General features: G+C 37.6%; 1 protein-coding gene across 3 annotated transcripts in view; it reads right to left on the reverse strand.

Annotated features, from left to right (window-relative positions):
- Nucleotides 1-17,908, reverse strand: part of Tet (Ten-Eleven Translocation (TET) family protein) — a 292,059-nt gene that overhangs the window by 7,336 nt on the left and 266,815 nt on the right. For all 3 annotated transcript variants that reach the window (XM_053792372.2, XM_053792371.2, XM_053792373.2), the window contains 4 exons: nucleotides 17,503-17,678; nucleotides 15,627-15,817; nucleotides 9,698-9,860; nucleotides 2,447-2,829 (listed from right to left, as the gene is read on the reverse strand). In XM_053792372.2, the coding sequence (XP_053648347.2) occupies nucleotides 2,447-2,829; nucleotides 9,698-9,860; nucleotides 15,627-15,817; nucleotides 17,503-17,678 (913 nt within the window). The remainder of the gene's footprint in view (nucleotides 1-2,446; nucleotides 2,830-9,697; nucleotides 9,861-15,626; nucleotides 15,818-17,502; nucleotides 17,679-17,908) is intronic.

Genomic DNA, 17,908 nt, shown 5'->3' on the forward strand with positions numbered 1-17,908 from the left:
TTATTATTATTTAACACAGTTCACTCCACTTAACATCATCATCATTACATAGTATGTGTATATATATATACACTGGCTGCTAGTTGCATAGAGCATATCACCAAGTATTTTCATACCACACACCAACATATTTAATCCAAAAGTTAAAAAATAAGAAAGAATCATTTTGAATGCAGTATAAAAATCTACATTGACCTAACTGTACTGGACAAACAGGAATCCACCACACCAAACTAGCATTCACAGATAAATGCACTGATAAAGTGAAAGCCAAGAAAAGTAATAAATATAGGTGGTGACAATACTTCTGTGTTCAGTGAACCATTAGTCGAACTAAAGATTGACATTCCAAATGAGCCTCAAAACTCTGCTGACGTTTCCATAATTTGTAACATAACCCTAACTCACTCAACCTATAGAAAATCGATGATAGTATGCTCCAGTACTTTGTCTCAGGCAAGACATGTAGAAATCTGTATTAACTAAGAATTGTATAAAAAAAAACTATCACGTGCCTCAAATATCCCATGGAGATGGGATTTGGAAACAGGAGTTATCCCACGGTCATTAAAAACCACTGATATTGCCCTAATCCACAAAAGTGCCAGAAAAGCAGTCACAAACTACAGACTGGTAACACTGACATCCCACAATATTAAAACATTTTTTGAAAGTTTTAAGAAGATTGCAAATTACAATGGTTGCACAACCCAGGGCAACACGAGTTTGCCTCTCGTCTTTCACAACAGCTGGACCATTACAATATGACCTTGAACACACTGAAGGACAGTCAAAATGAAGATGTTGTCTACACAGACTGCACAATACAGATGTCTACACAGACTGCACAATACAGATGATGTGACGTTAATGAGGAGAATTAAATCTGATGAGGACCAGGCAGGACTTCAAAGAGACCTGGACAGACTGGACACCTGGTCCAGCAAATGGCTTCTCGAATTTAATCCTGCCAAATGCAAAGTCATGAAGATAGGGGAAGGGCACAGAAGACCACAGACAGAGTATAGGCTAGGTGGCCAAAGACTGCAAACCTCACTCAAGGAGAAAGATCTTGGGGCGAGTATAACACCGAGCATGTCTCCGGAAGCATACATCAATCAGATAACTGCTGCAGCATATGGGCGCCTGGCAAACCTGAGAACAGCATTCCGATACCTTAGTAAGGAATCGTTCAAGACACTGTACACCGTGTATGTCAGGCCCATACTGGAGTATGCAGCACCTGTTTGGAACCCGCACTTGATAAAGCACGTCAAGAAACTAGAGAAAGTACAAAGGTTTGCCACAAGGTTAGTTCCAGAGCTAAGGGGAATGTCCTATGAAGAAAGATTAAGGGAAATCGGCCTGACAACACTGGAGGACAGGAGGGTCAGGGGAGACATGATAAAGACGTATAAAATACTGCGTGGAATAGACAAGGTGGACAAAGACAGGATGTTCCAGGGAGGGGACACAGAAACAAGAGGCCACAATTGGAAGTTGAAGACACAAATGAGTCAGAGAGATATTAGGAAGTATTTCTTCAGTCATAGAGTTGCAAGGCAGTGGAATAGCCTAGAAAATGACGTAGTGGAGGCAGGAACCATACACAGTTTTAAGACGAGGTTTGATAAAGCTCATGGAGTGGGGAGAGAGGGGGCCCAGTAGCAACCGGTGAAGAGGCGGGGCCAGGAGCTAAGACTCGACCCCTGCAACCACAAATAGGTGAGTACAGATGTTGTAAACATGAACTGCAAAGCACTCACGTGTTATTATGGCATTATAATGCACAAAATTTGTGCAGATGGAATAATTAAAAAAAAATTATCACAACATGAACCCAAAGAGTAACAGCAAAAGTAAAATCAGTGAAAACCTCCGTTCCTCCAACCCCTTTTAGGTTCTATGATGTTGGGGGGGGGGAGGTAATTCTGATTCAAGGAACTGGACTTGTCCTCCCTTTGGATCAACCTTTATTGTCCCCAATTTCTCATGTAATGTATGATCAACAGATTTAGCACTTTCCCATAAATAAATACTGTACTACTAATCTATTCCTCAAGACACAGCATTCACCTCAATTCCTTGTATCACTCATATTTGACACAGAAACCTAGCATTAGTAAAATCAAAAGCCCCTTTTTATTCCAGTCATTATTTTTTATGGATGTCAATATTATCCAGATTAAAGTGATATGTTACAGAAATATGATCTCTGAAATAGAAAATGTACCCAAATCTTAAACAATTTATGCTGATTTAATTTTGTATTCGCTATTTGCACTTTAATGGAACTCAATCAAATGTAAAAATACCCATCGCTACTCCTTCTCCTCAGTGAAATTTGTAGGGACAACTACATTTTGAAATCCTAGTTTGGCTTATTTTATACTGATGACCATCGTTACAGATTTTCACAATGACAGTAATGACATCGACAACTTACTTGGCGAGCACCTCGAGAGCACCTGACTGGACTTTACGATGATAACTTGTATAAGATCCAGCCTCATCAACGGGGTCTATTATGTACAAAGGTAAGACATGGAGCTGCTCATCATCTGGTTTACTAAATCCTCGATGCTTAGTTAAGGTAGCAACAACAGTGCAGCCATTGTTCATGTTGTGATTATCCTTATGAGCATGGGCACAAAAATCTGCACATGCTGTCACTCCAGCCCATGGGCGTCCACCATTGTACCCGAGGCGACACTCCAAACTGTCGCTTTCAAAAGCTGTCTGATTTTTATAAGCTTCTGGGGCATACTGCTTATATACAGGGGCTAAAAGAGTGGCTAAGTTCTGTAACTTCTGTTCTACCTCACACTCCTGCAAAATAAAATACAATTATGAAGTCATTTTTAAATACAGTACAATATACAGCAAATCTTCAATATAATGAATCTCTATATAACAGACTTTGGACATACAGAACAAAATCTATTGGTTCAATCCATTCAGGAAACAACAGATTATGTCTGCTGGTTACAAAATTATCCATTATTGTTACTATCATGGTAAGACAATCTTTTTTTTTTTTATCTGCCACACTTGCCAGTACCAGACACCCACTCCTGCTACTAATCCTTATATGAAGGATTTACTGTATAAAGTGTACACTGAATGAATTCATTTTGAAAGGCTAATTTCACCTATACGACGAACATTCAATAAATAAACTTGCAAAAAAAAAAAATACTGATTTGTTATACGAGGCACTGTACGACAGAAAAGAATTTGTCCAGTGGAGAAAAAAACAGATATGTGGGAGATCAAAGCTATGAAGGTGAAGTTAAACTTTGTTACGAGGCTTTGAATCTAACTTGTAGATGGAAAAGACAATCTCTACATCCCCACAAACAGACGAAACATTAAAGAATCAATTCATTCACTATCCCAGATTTTGACTGCGATGGCACTTGCTCTTTTCTGACACAATGGCTTGTATGAATAAATGTAAATATTGTTGAAGATCACTGCATAAAGTTAAGTAGCATAGGACTTGAGGACCATGTTATGACCCATAATATACTGTATTTTTTGTAATGTAAATAAAATTCTGACTGATTCATACTAATTTAATTATAGTACATCCTATGAATCATATTTTTCCTGGTCTATGAAAGACTTTTTTGTAAAGATGCAGATGGCTCATTGGCATTAATGTATTGTTGCAAAAATCAGTTTGAACATCACAAAGGTATTGTATCGACCCCCAAAACCCTCTCCAGGTATATACTATAGTATTTCATTAATGTTAAATATAACAATATTATCAAAATTCTGACTAAACTACGATAGGTTGGGAAGGATTAAGCTAAACTTATTACAGTTTTAGACAGATTAGTTTAGGGTGTTTAGTTAGTTTGGTATAAAATTTGTAAACTGTATTCCATGTTAGATCTAAAAAATATCAATTAGTGAAAATTTTCAAACCAGTTTTAAAGGCAGGTTAACTTGACTGACCAAGTCTGCCTAATAATATGCATATATGCAATAAGATCACAGTAAACAGGTAATAGTATCATAATAAGCAAAATAACCAAAATGAAAAAATAGTGAACTATCCCTTCCTTGACAATGTGAGAAATCACAAAAGCACTTAGAATTTCACTATTTTTTTTCACTGTGGTTATTATGCATGCATATACATATATATTCTCCATGGGGAAGTGGAAGAGAATCCTTCCTCCAAAAACCATGTATCATAAGAGGCGACTAAAATGCCGAGAGCAACAGGCTAGTAACCCCTTCTGTATAAATTACTGAATTTAAAAAGAAAAACTTTTGTTTTTGTTTTTAGGTCACTCTGCCTCAGTGGAATATGACCAATTAGTTGAAAAAAAAAAATACAGTCTCTCCTCACATAACAATGGAATTCCATTCCTAAGATTAGGCTGGTAAACTAATTGGTTGTTAAGTGAGGAGCGTGCTATACTGGTAGTGGGTTTGTGTCAATTATCTTCAGATATTGTTATAACCCTTAAACTGTCCAAACATACATCTATGTTTTCACTGCCAGTGCTCAGAGTATTAAAAAAAAAAAATTTTAAAGAGGGCAATTTTCTGTATGTAATAAGACCAAAAAAAAATTTTTAGGATCAGTACTTACTGAGACATAAGACTACGAAGTCGGCACTGGATGCTCACCTAATGGCAACATTGAGTGCTGCTGCTTGCAGAAGTGTTGCCAATATATCTTTTTTCTCCTTTTCATTTTAATTTATATAATTTTTATGTTCTTATAACTATGATTTATAGTAGTTCTTGTGATGTCACAGCCAATCTTTGTTCTGACACTAATATTAGGTACTGATATAGTTACAAACACACTGGCAGGTGAACATTTTCACCTGCCTTGGTCATTTACTATTATCTAGAAATATACAGAAGGTATTTATAGATCTCAGCAATATTTTAGACATAAGAAAGAAGTAACATTGCAGCAGGCCTACTGGCCCATGCAAGACAGGTCCAAGTCTCCTACCGGCTTAAGCCAATGCCCTAACCTAGTCAGGTCAGGTCACATTCACTTAACCCCTTGACTGTCGCAACCCCCAATCCTGAGGTGTCTCCTGGTGTCGCAAAATTTAAAAAAAAAAAAAACATTATTTTTTCATATGAAATGATAGAGAATCTTTTCCAGATTGTAATGACACCAAAAAAACGAAATTTGATGGAAAACTGACGGAATTACGGTCTCGCGAAGTTAGCGACCTCGGCGATATTTACAAATCGGCGATTTCACCCACTTTGAGCCCTATTTCCGACTAATTCCGTTGTTCCAGTCAACCAAACTCATAGCTATTTCTTTAGAACTCCATTTTTTTTTATCGCTTGAGTACAAGAAACTGCCCATTTACTGATTTCAACTACCTAATAATGTGGTCAGAAATTTGCAATTTGGCCAATTTCATGAAAATTAAAAAATATGACAACTTCAAAATAAGGTCCAGAATGAACAATGCAGACATTCCTGGCTCTAAAATAACATTTTCTTTGTTCATCAGTCATGTCTCCAGGCCCCTCTGATATTACTCTTGCTTTCTATTTTGAATTTTTATTCAAACAAAAAATAGAAGACTTACTATTATGCAGACTACTGCAATATTGTAATAATTGTATAAATAACATCAACCCATTCATGACTGCATATTAGAATGGCTAGTTGGACATTTATTGGACAATGACATTTGTTTACTTTTGAACATTGGCAAAAATCAAACATTTTCCCTACTTTGAGCTCCATTTCCAGGTTCTTTTTATAGTAAAATCAATCAAAATCACCTCTATTTCTATAATATGTTTTCCATTCTATCAAATGAGACCAAGAAAACGAGAATACAACCATAAATACTATACGAAAATAGACCACAAAGTCTGCATTTTAATTAAAAAAAAATGGTCGGAGTTTTTTTTTCCTCATTATGCACTACGTGCTCCAGGATTTTTTTATATGGTGCACACTGACCACACAGACCCATTCTCTCACATGTGGGCTTACCAGCTTTCTCCTGCTTGATTTGAAGCCGCTAGAATTTATGAGTATATATACGTCAAACACGGTACCTCGTAAGACGTATATATACGGCCGCGACAGTCAAAGGGTTAAGGAAGAAGCATGGCATTTGACCTATTAGCACAACTAGTCAGGTCCAACTCACACCCACTCATGTATTTATCTAACCTATTTTTAAAACTACACAATGCTTCAGCCCCTATAACAGTACTCAAATTCAAAGTTTATTCTCTATAAGGATTACAATGCTGAGTTTACAGTTTGTTCCACTCATCCACAACTCTATTACCAAACCAGTGCTTTTCTATATCCTTCCTGAATCTGAATTTTTCCAACTTAAAGCCATTGCTGTGAGTCCCGTCTAGGCTAGATATTTTTAGCATGATATTTACATCCCCTTTATTTATTCCTGTTTTCCATTTATACACCTCGATCATATCCCCCCTAATTCTATACCTTTCTAGAGAGTGCAGATTCAGGGCCCCCCAGTCTATCCTCATATCAATCAATCAAGTTTATTCTCTATAAGGATTACAATGTGGGGTTTACAGATTTTGAATATTGTAGGGTTTACATGTTTTAAAATACTAATTACAGAGGGGGCCACTAGGGCACCTAGCATGGCTAAGCACTTCGGGCAGACTTAGATTAATTCTAAACTTTAAATTATTACAGATTATGATATTAAGGCTAAGTGAATACATTATAGTTTGTGAGTTTAGCAATGTGAATGCTTTTGTTTTGGCACAATACATAGTGTCTATATTGGAGTATCATAGGCAAACTTATGACTAGTTAGGATTCATTATTTTAAGATTAAGATTCGTATTTCTGTGTTTATAGTCAATGGACGAGTGAGTAAGTGTGAACCACCAGGTGGTTTACATGTAGTTAGTTGATGGGGTGTATCAGGGAGATAAGATGTTTTCTAACTGTAGTTTTGAAAGTGATGAATGTGTAAGTAAGTAAGTTTATTCAGGTATACACAAATACAGTTACATAGAATTATCGTACATAGCAGCGTATGTGTAGAGAACCTGTCTGACTTTTTTTCGGTTATCCTAGGTTCTCTACACATATGCTGCTATGTACGATAATTCTATGTAACTGTATTTGTGTAAACCTGAATAAACTTACTTACATAGTCTGCAGTTCTCGAGTTTTCAGGTAGGGTGTTCCAGATTTTAAGCCCTTTGACACACATTGAATTTTTGTAAAGGTTTAGTCGGACACAGGGAATGTCATGTTTGTGTCTGGTGTTATGCCTGTGGGTCCTGTCACAACTACCAAGAAAGCATTTTAGGTCAAGGTTAATATTAGAATTTAAGGTCCTGTAGATGTAGATTGCACAGTAGTAAGTGTGGATGTTCTGAACAGGGAGTAAGTTTAGATCTATGAAGAGTGGGGGGGGGGTGTCATCGGGGGTGGAATTTAGTGATTATTCTTACTGCGGCTTTTTGTTGGGTTATTATTGGCTTTAGATGTGTTGCTGCAGTTGATCCCCAAGCACAAATAGCATAGGTGAGGTATGGATAAATGAATGAATGGTATAGTGTGAGAAGTGCAGTTTGCGGCACGTAATATCGTATCTTGGAGAGGATCCCCACCGTTTTGGATACTTTTTTTGTTGTGTTGGATATGGGAGCTGAAATTTAGGTTGTTGTTGAGGTATAGACCTAGGAATTTGCCCCCATTATGTCTGGCAATTAGTGTTGTCAATCTTAATGTTAAGTTGTGCAACACCTGCTCTGCTACCAAACATAATGTAGTAGGTTTTGTCAGTGTTAAGTTTAAGTTTATTAAGTGTAAGTTTATAGGGAAGATTTCTAATACATGGAATCCGCTTTCTCATCCTCCTTTATACATTTTCCAGTGCATTTATATCCATTCTGTAATACAGTGATCAGAACTGTGGAGCATAATCTAAATGAGGCCTAACCAAAAATATATAGAGTTGAAGAACAACCTGAAGACTTCTGTTATTTATACTTCTTGATACAAAGTCAAGGATTCTGTTAGCCTTATTGCGAACACTTACGCACTGTGTTAGAGTATATATGAAACTCCTTGAAGCATGGTGTTACGACCAGTGTTGCTAAACTGCTGACAGCGCAGCATTGGGGTGACACTTGATGAACGTGCACTGCTCCAGGGAACCCTGGCTTTATTTGTTTTCACTGTTACACACACATGTCTGTCAATCTAGCTCTGCTTATCTATATTTCTGTCTGCCTGTGTGTGTGTATCTGCCTGTCTCTCTGTCTCACAGAGCGGCTCATAAACCAAAAGATATTACACACGATGCAAAGTCGTCACGTCACATTCCTGATCAAGTGACAATGTGTATTACTTGCCAGCCATGCTTATTATGCCTTATATCTACAAGCACTGTATAGCACTTTGCCTGGAATTTTAGGTTTTTTTATTATCACACTGGCCGATTCCCACCAAGGCAGGGTGGCACGAAAAAGAAAAACTTTCACCATCATTCACTCCATCACTGTCTTGCCAGAAGGGTGCTTTACACTACAGTTTTTAAACTGCAACATTAACACCCCTCCTTCAGAGTGCAGGCACTGTACTTCCCATCTCCAGGACTCGAGTCCAGCCTGCCGGTTTCCCTGAACCCCTTCATAAATGTTACTTTGCACACACTCCAACAGCACGTCAAGTATTAAAAATCATTTGTCTCCATTTACTCCTATCAAACACGCTCACGCATGCCTGCTGGAAGTCCAAGCCCCTAGCACACAAAACCTCCTTTACCCCCTCCCTCCAACCTTTCCTAGGCCGACCCCTACCCCGCCTTCCTTCCACTACAGACTGATACACTCTTGAAGTCACTCTGTTTTGCTCCATTCTCTCTACATGTCTGAACCACCTCATGTCCTAGTTAATTTACACTATGTATAATAACTGTACTTGTGTGTACCCGAGAGAGAGAGACACACAGCCAAAGTCAGCCAGCCTGCCGAATACATATTACACGTTCCAGAATCATTTCTCTTTACTTAGGGCATATGTTATAAGACATTCTGGCAGGATGACACTACCTGTGGTATCAGAAATGAAACGATGTTGCACATGGGTTATTATTGAGGTTTTTTATATTTCCTCAACCACTTGTGGCCACATCCATCTCAAAGCCACTAAACTCTGGGTTAACATCATTTTCCTCTTAAAAGGGGAGTGTAAATATGAGATGACATCAGTGAATCCCTGATGTTTGCCAAGCTATTTGCTCTAGATGGTGCTCAATTGAACTGGTGCTCCCACAAGGTACTAAGTGGTCCCAGATTTTTTTAATACTGCACACAAGTGTGTCAAGACTCATTTTATACTGACCAAGCATCTCAGGCCAATCATGAAATTTGAAGGCAGGAAAAATAAAAAGTAGATCTACGTTTGGAGTGCTAGCTGTACATATGTAGATCTACGTTTAGACAGTTTAAGGGCTAATGTCACCTTTGCACCATTTATAACATTGTTTGTATATTTTTAAATGTTTATACAGTAGTGTACTGTATACTGTAATAAACAGAATAGAGGAAATCAGCTCTAATATACATTACTTAGGTATGCATACTGGTCAGACAGCCCGTTTTAAGTCCAAACAGTCGTTAAACGAGTATGTTAAGTGAGGAGAGACTGTATATATAGATCTAAAAAGCTACATACCTCCTGTTCATCTGTAAGTCTGAACTTCCTAGCAGTTTTACTGCGGGCGTATTTACACATATTATAGTACATAGACCATGAGCAGCCAAAACTGAACGAGGCTCCACACGTTTCTTGGTCTAATCCTTGACAGATACAAGTGCGCTCATCATTAACGCCGCATCTGTTGAACAAGAATACAAATTTAAATATATAATGTTGCATCATACCACACAAATATAACACTTAACGTTGTACAGTGTAAGTAAATGAAAAGGAATAAATCTGTACAGTAATTAAGAAGTGTAGAGATTTAAGGTAGACAAAGTTAAAGATAGGGTTCAAGGAAAAGCAGAGCACATTAAGTGGTATGTGTTGTGGTGTGGTTCTCTTGTTCATAGGCATGCCTTGATGCTATTGAAGGGCTCCTGATCCAAGGATTCAGACTTGCCTCCTCCTCCTAGATTCAAACTTTATTACCTCCTGTTACACAGGTGCTATAGGATCACTATTGATTTAGCACTTTCCCTTGAATATAACAGTCGGCTGTCAAGAATGACAGGAAACTATCCGAGGGACTCTCCTGCTTGCAGATACGGAAGGGATCTCGATCCCAAGATGGGGGAGTTCAACCCCCCATGAAGGGGGAGTTCAACCCCCCATGAAGGGGGAGTTCAACCCCCAAGAAGGGGGAGTTCAACCCCCAAGAAGGGAAAGCCCAATTCCCAGGAAGAAAGAAGCACAAAGGGGTGGTAATAGTGTAATAGTAATTGTAATATATGGAGCATATTGACTGTGCAGGTCATTCAGCACTCAACAGCCATGAGGAAAAATTACAACAGATAAAATAAGCAATAAAAGCACCAAGCACTCACATAAATAAATGTTATCATACCAAGAGCATATAGGGTGACTGAAAATGAGGTTATGGCGCACCTGAAGGAGGTGGATGTAGGAAATTCAGTTGGGGCTGGAAATGATCTCTGTAGATGCTGAAGAAAGAGAAAAGTAATATAATATTCATCAGGATACACTGTAGGGAGGTAATCAGGTTTGATTCAAAAGAGTGAGGTTAGCTACAATCCCTAAGATCAAGAGCCCTTAACTAGCATCAAGACACCCATTTTTAAAGGGAAACTGGGAAGAATATCTGGGAACTTGACTAAAGGTTTACAGTACCATATTAGAGAGAGGAAAGGTACCAAAGAAGACCTCAAACATTACAGAACATTAATTTTGAAAGCAAGATAAAAGGCTCTAAACTAAATGCTCTACATACTAAGGGGCCTCCTGCATGCACACCTAAATGTCACCCATCTCTGTATCATACTGAAATAAATCCGAGATTGAATCGGAAAAGAAGAGCAGTGTCCCTGATATGTATTTCCAGCAAAGTAGTCAAGATGATCTGAGAGAAAATGGTTAGTAGATCATGAGCAATAATGTGTGTTCAGGGGGATAGTTTTGTCTGATGTGCAGTAGAGACAGATTTGTATGTACAGAGGTTATAGCTTTGTATAGTACATTTAATACAGTAGGGCCCCACTTATATGGCAGGTTAGGTTCCAGGCTACTGCCGGAGAGCAGACATCACCGGAAAGCAGAATGCCATTTTTTCCACTTATAAATGCATATAAATGGCAGATACCTAGGTAGTAGGTTGGTAGACAGCAACCGCCCAGGGAGGTACTACCGTCCTGCCAAGTCAGTGTAAAACGAAAGCCTGTAATTGTTTTACATGATAGTAGGATTGCTGGTGTCCTTTTTTCTGTCTCATAAACATGCAAGATTTCAGGTACGTCTTGCTACTTCTACTTACACTTAGGTCACACTACACATACATGTACAAGCATATATATGCACACCCCTTTGAGTTTTCTTCTATTTTCTTTCTAGTTCTTGTTCTTATTTCCTCTTACCTCCATGAGGAAGTGGAACAGAAGTCTTCCTCCATAAGTCATGCGTGTTGTAAGAGGCGACTAAAATGTCAGGAGCAAGGGGCTAGTAACCCCTTCTCCTGTATGTATTACTAAATGTAAAAGGAGAAACTTTCGTTTTTCCTTTTGGGCCACCCCACCTCGGTGGGATATGGCCGGTGTGTTGAAAGAAGAAGAAATGGCAGATAAGTTTACACTAACATATTAAGTTAGCAATAGAACTAGGCATTAAAAACAATAAAAAGTAAAATACACGCACAGTACACCCATTACTTACCTTAAAATATTTGTAGTCTTAATGTAGGGTGAGAAATGAGTCGTATTTATTTGTAGGAAGTCAGGTGTAGGAAGTACAGTAGCCAGCCAGGCCACCCCACCCCACCCACAAACAGACAAGTCTGTTTTTGGTTCATACACGTTTATATTATACCATAATGCAAACATTGTGTACAAGTTGTCTCCACATTGATACAGTAGAATAAATAAAGAGGAACACTCCCATTCTCATTTAACACCATTTTTAGAAGAAATGACGCTCTGAGTGAAGGCATACGAAAGGAATAATTTTCTAGTTACCACCAGTAATATTATAGTGTACACATTTTCTCTGTAGTGTAAAGCACCCTTCTGGCAAGACAGTGATGGAGTGAATGATGGTGAAAGTTTTTCTTTTTCGGGCCACCCTGCCTTGGTGGGAATCGGCCAGTGTGATAATAATAATAAAAAAAAATTTCTCTGATGTTGAACTAAAGAAAACGTTATTCTTGCCATCACTCCTGCAAGCTGCCTGGCTACATTTCATATTTATGTTAATTTATTCTACTGTGGGGCATATATATCATGTTTATATGTTATATAGCAGGCATTGTACTTCTATATAACATATAAACATGATATATATGCCCCACAGTTGAATAAATTAACATAAATATGAAATGTAGCCAGGCAGCTTGTAGGAGTGATGGCAAGAATAACGTTTTCTTTAGTTCAACATCAGAGAATTTTTTTTTTATTATTATTATCACACTGGCCGATTCCCACCAAGGCAGTTTGGAGGGATATGTTGTGTATCTTTATACGTATATGCTTCTAAACTGTTGTATTCTGAGCACCTCTGCAAAAACAGTGATTATGTGTGGGTGAGGTGAAAGTGTTGAATGATGATGAAAGTATTTTCTTTTTGGGGATTTTCTTTCTTTTTTGGGTCACCCTGCCTCGGTGGGAGATGGCCGACTTGTTGGAAAAAAAAAAAAAAGTTATATAGCATGTTTATCATATAATTTTGAAAAAAATATCCTAGATGGATGAATGGAAATGTCTATATTAACTTAACATACGACATTTAATACGTCCAAGAGATTATTATTAATACGGTGTCAAGAGTAGAGAGACTCTTAATGATTTTAATGTGTACCTGCACAGTGTGTAAGTATATTTAGGTACATATACACACAAGTATAATTATCAGAGTACATATAAAAAATGCAACAACTTTAAAACACTTGAAATTTTGGAAAGTTTCCAAACATAATAGAGATGTGCTTACAGAGAATGTAAACAAACCGGGTGGGGCATGCCGTATTAGAAAGACAGGGGGAGCCGTATAAAGAGTTTTGGTCATAATTTGAAATCACCGTATTAGTGGAACGCTGCAAAGCAGGGCCCTACTGTAATAATAATATCACTGATAAAACTTATAGAAATAAAACTACAGTAACATTAAATATAAATTTCATAAATGTTACAATGATGTGTGAGGTTGTGTATGAAAGTTTACAAGAATAATTTGAATCATGGGGTATTATCACCCTATCATACACTGTTTCTTTCCAATGGGACAATGTACTTGAATTAATCTAGCAAAAATGTAATTCCTTGATCAAAGTTACCCAGGGCGGCTTAACAACAGATTGATCAGCTGTGAAACTGAAGCATTGTTGCGGGTAAACAAAACCTTTTCATTTCACAAGCCAGTGTGTTCAGTGTAGATGAAACTGGGCTCTTTTATGTTGTATTTGAGAAAAAATTCACTATGCATGAAGGAGGCAGCTGCTGAGACTGACAGCAAGCTTTCTGTAGAAAGTAACTCTCACAGTATTTCTCCAAGCAAAGAAATGCAACATTCTATTTTGCTGGAAATATTGAAAATGTTGCAAATGTAAGCAGCGTGTTAGTGTTTTGTATTTAAGAGTTAGGTTTGAACAGCAGCACAACTACCCTATCAAGCCATGACATGAAGCATGTTGACATATACTGGGTGATAACAATGTACTAACATGTATTACAGTATTATATAGTGCAGTTGAATGTAACATACAAGGTGTGGTAGACTGTTTAATATTCTATACTGTACATTTTTTAGGTGACATATTATTCGGCTGAAAGCTATCTCAGTTAATATACAGTGGACCCCCGGTTAACGATATTTTTTCACTCCAGAAGTATGTTCAGGTGCCAGTACTGACCAAATTTGTTCCCATAAGGAATATTGTGAAGTAGATTAGTCCATTTCAGACCCCCAAACATACACGTACAAACGCACTTACATAAATACACTTACATAATTGGTCGCATTTGGAGGTGATCGTTATGCGGGGGTCCACTGTACTACTTTTTTAACTGTAAACTTTTCCCTCTCTTAAAATCTCCCCTTAAAATACACAAATAACCTGCACATAAGAGAAAGAAATGTATGATGATGTTTTGGTCCGACTTGGATCATTAACTAGTTACACATTACGTGCGACTAGTTAACAGTTTACGTCGGATCGAAATGTCATAATTTTCTTCCTCCTACATGCAGGTTATTTGTGTATTATTCCTGTTATGGTATTATGCCTTTTTATTTTTTATCTCACCTTAAACTGAGGTTTTCGGATACACAAACCAATGCCGAGAGAGAGACTACCCTGTATAGGGCATTAAATATTGATGATGAAAATGGAAGGAGTATAAAGGAGGTGAAATGTACCATATTTAGATAACTGGGAGTGGATGTATCAGTAGATGGGTTTATGGAGAAGTTAAACCACAAAATAGAGAAGAAAACAAAAGTTGCAGGAGTCTTGAGGAGTCTGTGGAAAGAAAGAGGTCTGTTAATGGGTGCTATAAAAAATGAAAGTGCATCAGAGTTCCACATGGTGAAACTGATACTTTTGTTCATGTGAAACACAGTGTAAAATTTGGCAGTAAGGTTGGATGTAATGGAAATATCTTGCCCAAGCTGAATGTGTGATGCAAATAATATGCAGAGAATGAAGAAATTAGAATTAGAAGTGACATTAAGTCATGAAAAAGCAAAAAAGGAGTTGTGGAAACAGTTCAGTCATACAGAAAGGATGAAATAAAACAGGATGCTAGAGAGGGTGTATAAGTCTGGAGTGATGAGATGTAGCAGCCATTGCATCTGAGGAGACCTCCTACAAACATCCTTCTGACATTCCCTCCATAATTTTCTAAGGTTAAAAAGTACATGTATTGTATAGTAATGTACTGTACATGACTTTAAACTGTTATACAAAATTTTGAGAATTGTATGCCACAGTGGTGGGATATGAGGATTTTGCATTTGTAGTACAGAAGATCGATGAATACCACAGTCTCATGGTTTATTATTGTGTCACGTGAAAATTTAGTTTCTTTTTAATATTTTAAATGTATTTAACCTCTCTGCAGTAAACCCTCGATATAAGGAACCTCTGAAATAACAGTCAAAATCCACTGGGGTAAATTGTACTTTTAACTGGTTTATTTTCAATGTTTATTGAAATATTTATAAAAAATCTCGTCATGGACCGGGCTATGGGGGTGTTGACCCCCGGAACATCCTCCAGGTATGTGTGTACAGTGGAATATTTAGTGCCTTTTTCTGTGATTTTCTTAACATTATTCTGATTTAATGAACACTCAGTTAATCCCCCCTATTAGTCCATCATATGAAGGATTCACCACTAATGACTAGTTTCAAGCACTATTAACAAGCAAAAATACAATATGATTAATTTTAATCTTACCTTCTTTCTGTAGGAGTTCCAAATTTGTTGAGCTTATAAACGAGCATGGAGTACAAGTCATCAGCAACTGGTATGGGAACTCCTTCCCAGGCTACAAGAGCAATCACAATCCAAGTTGAAGAGCATGTATGCTTCACCCGGTGCTTCACTACAGCAAGTGCCTTCTCGTCTGGTCCACTTCGACGTATGATCTGAAATTAAGTCTTTGTCAAGGCTCAACTAATAACATTTGTATCATGATCATTACAAACATTCAAAACATTCTCAGTTACCTATCCTTGGGAATTTTTTAAGCACCTATTAGAATTCTTCTATGTTTGGTAACTGGACACAGATGAAATTAATGTGACATTGTATTGTGGCAACATTTTGCTCTCCAGGAGCTTTGTCAAGCCAACAAAACTTGACAAAGCTCCTGGAGAGCAAAATGTTGCCACAATAAAATGTCAAATTAGTTGCATCTATGTCCATTTACCTCGAGTTTACCAAGAGAGGGTTTCAGGGGTCAACGTCCCCACAGCCCGGTCTGAGACCAGGCCTCACCTAACATTTTGTCAGAAATTCTACCAGAATTCTTCTAGTTTTGTACAAGATTTTCTCTCTAACAATGGGCAACATTTACAATCTATGTATAATACTGTACTGTACGTCTGAGTTCACATACTACAGTTGCAAAAAATGAGTCATTTAGTACAATAGAACTCCCGTATCCAGTTATTTGGTATCTGTGGTTTCAGTCATCCTTGGTTTACTATGGTCCAAAAATACCTCTTAATTTTGCATAATAATGGCATAATAAAGGTGAAAAAGTAGAAAGGCTGGCAGTTATTCAAAGCCTAAGAGAAGCTGTGAAGTGCTTCCCATAAGTGAAAAAGTGATAATTCTCCACTTATTGTGCATAATTTATCAATTAAACTTTATAATAGGTTTGTGTACTACTACTTACATATAGGGCTTATAATAATAAAATACAGTGGACCCCCGACTTACGATATTAATTCACTCCAGAAGTCTGTTCGGGTGCCGTTATCGAACGAATTTGTTCCCATAACGAATATTGTAAATTAGATTAGTCAGTTTCAGACCCCCAAAAATACACGTACAAAAGCAGTTACAAAAACACACTTACATAATTGTTCAAGTTGGGAGCTGATCATAAGGCGGGGGTCCACTGTACATGTATAACCATGAATGATTTGTTATGGTTTATGGCATCCCAATAACTGAATCAGACCTAGTAAAATCCCATAAAACGAAACAGGGAGTGTAGGAGGCGTCTTTACCCGCCCTCAGGAATATCAGTAAAAATCTAATATTTCCGCTTGTCTGAGGCTGATTTCAAACTACTTCTGGTCCTGGAATCAACTAAAATTATTTCTATTACAGTAGAATATCATTCTATCAAGTGGTACCAAGAAACAGCCAATAAAACATAAAAACTATCCTAGAAAATCCATCAAACTCACTGTTTTAAACCAAACAAAAGGTTAGAGCTTTGCCTCTCCTATCATGCAACACGTGAGGCAGGATTTTTTTTTATACTATGCACACTAAACACAGACTCATTCTCTCATATCTAGGCCAAACTTTACCACTCACAGCTTATCTGAGTGAGCTGAGCTGATGACGTACATCTACGTGATGGACTCCGGCTTCAATGACACAGTTCTACATGACGGACGGTCAAAAGGTTCATGTGTATTCTGTAGTTTCCTATCTGTAGATACATATCCATATTTACTTTTACTAACCCTCTTGGGGTCTAATTCCTAGCCCTTTAGTGCATCCCTGTGCTCCTAGAATACCATGCACAGGATGGATATAGTGCACAATAAACTAGCTACTTCAGCAACAAAATCTAAAACTGTTAACTTACCCATTTTGCTAATGGGCAGCCAGCTTCTGTTTTTCCTTCTTTTCCAGTGTAAATAACTTTCTCAATTCTTACAGCTGCTCCTGAATGTCCTGTTTGCTTCTCTAACATGCTTCTTAGTTCTGAAAGGGTAGACGCAGCTCCCAAATGTCTGTAGATAGGACCAGGGTCTGGGTTACCTGCAATTATCATCAAACATTATAATAATGTATTATGAAAATATAACAAGGGAATTAATAAGTTCTATTTGTATATGATACAGAGGCAGCTCCAGAACTTTATAAAGGAAGAACTTAGAGGTGGCAATCTGGTTGATGTAGAGGTCTAGGGGACTCATCTTGAAGCCATTATTTTTATTTGGTGAGCTTTGGGGAATTGATGGAATTTTTGAAGGGAGGCATTTAGCACC

This window comes from Cherax quadricarinatus, chromosome 67 (genome assembly GCF_038502225.1).
Source record: "Cherax quadricarinatus isolate ZL_2023a chromosome 67, ASM3850222v1, whole genome shotgun sequence".
NCBI lineage: Eukaryota > Metazoa > Arthropoda > Malacostraca > Decapoda > Parastacidae > Cherax > Cherax quadricarinatus.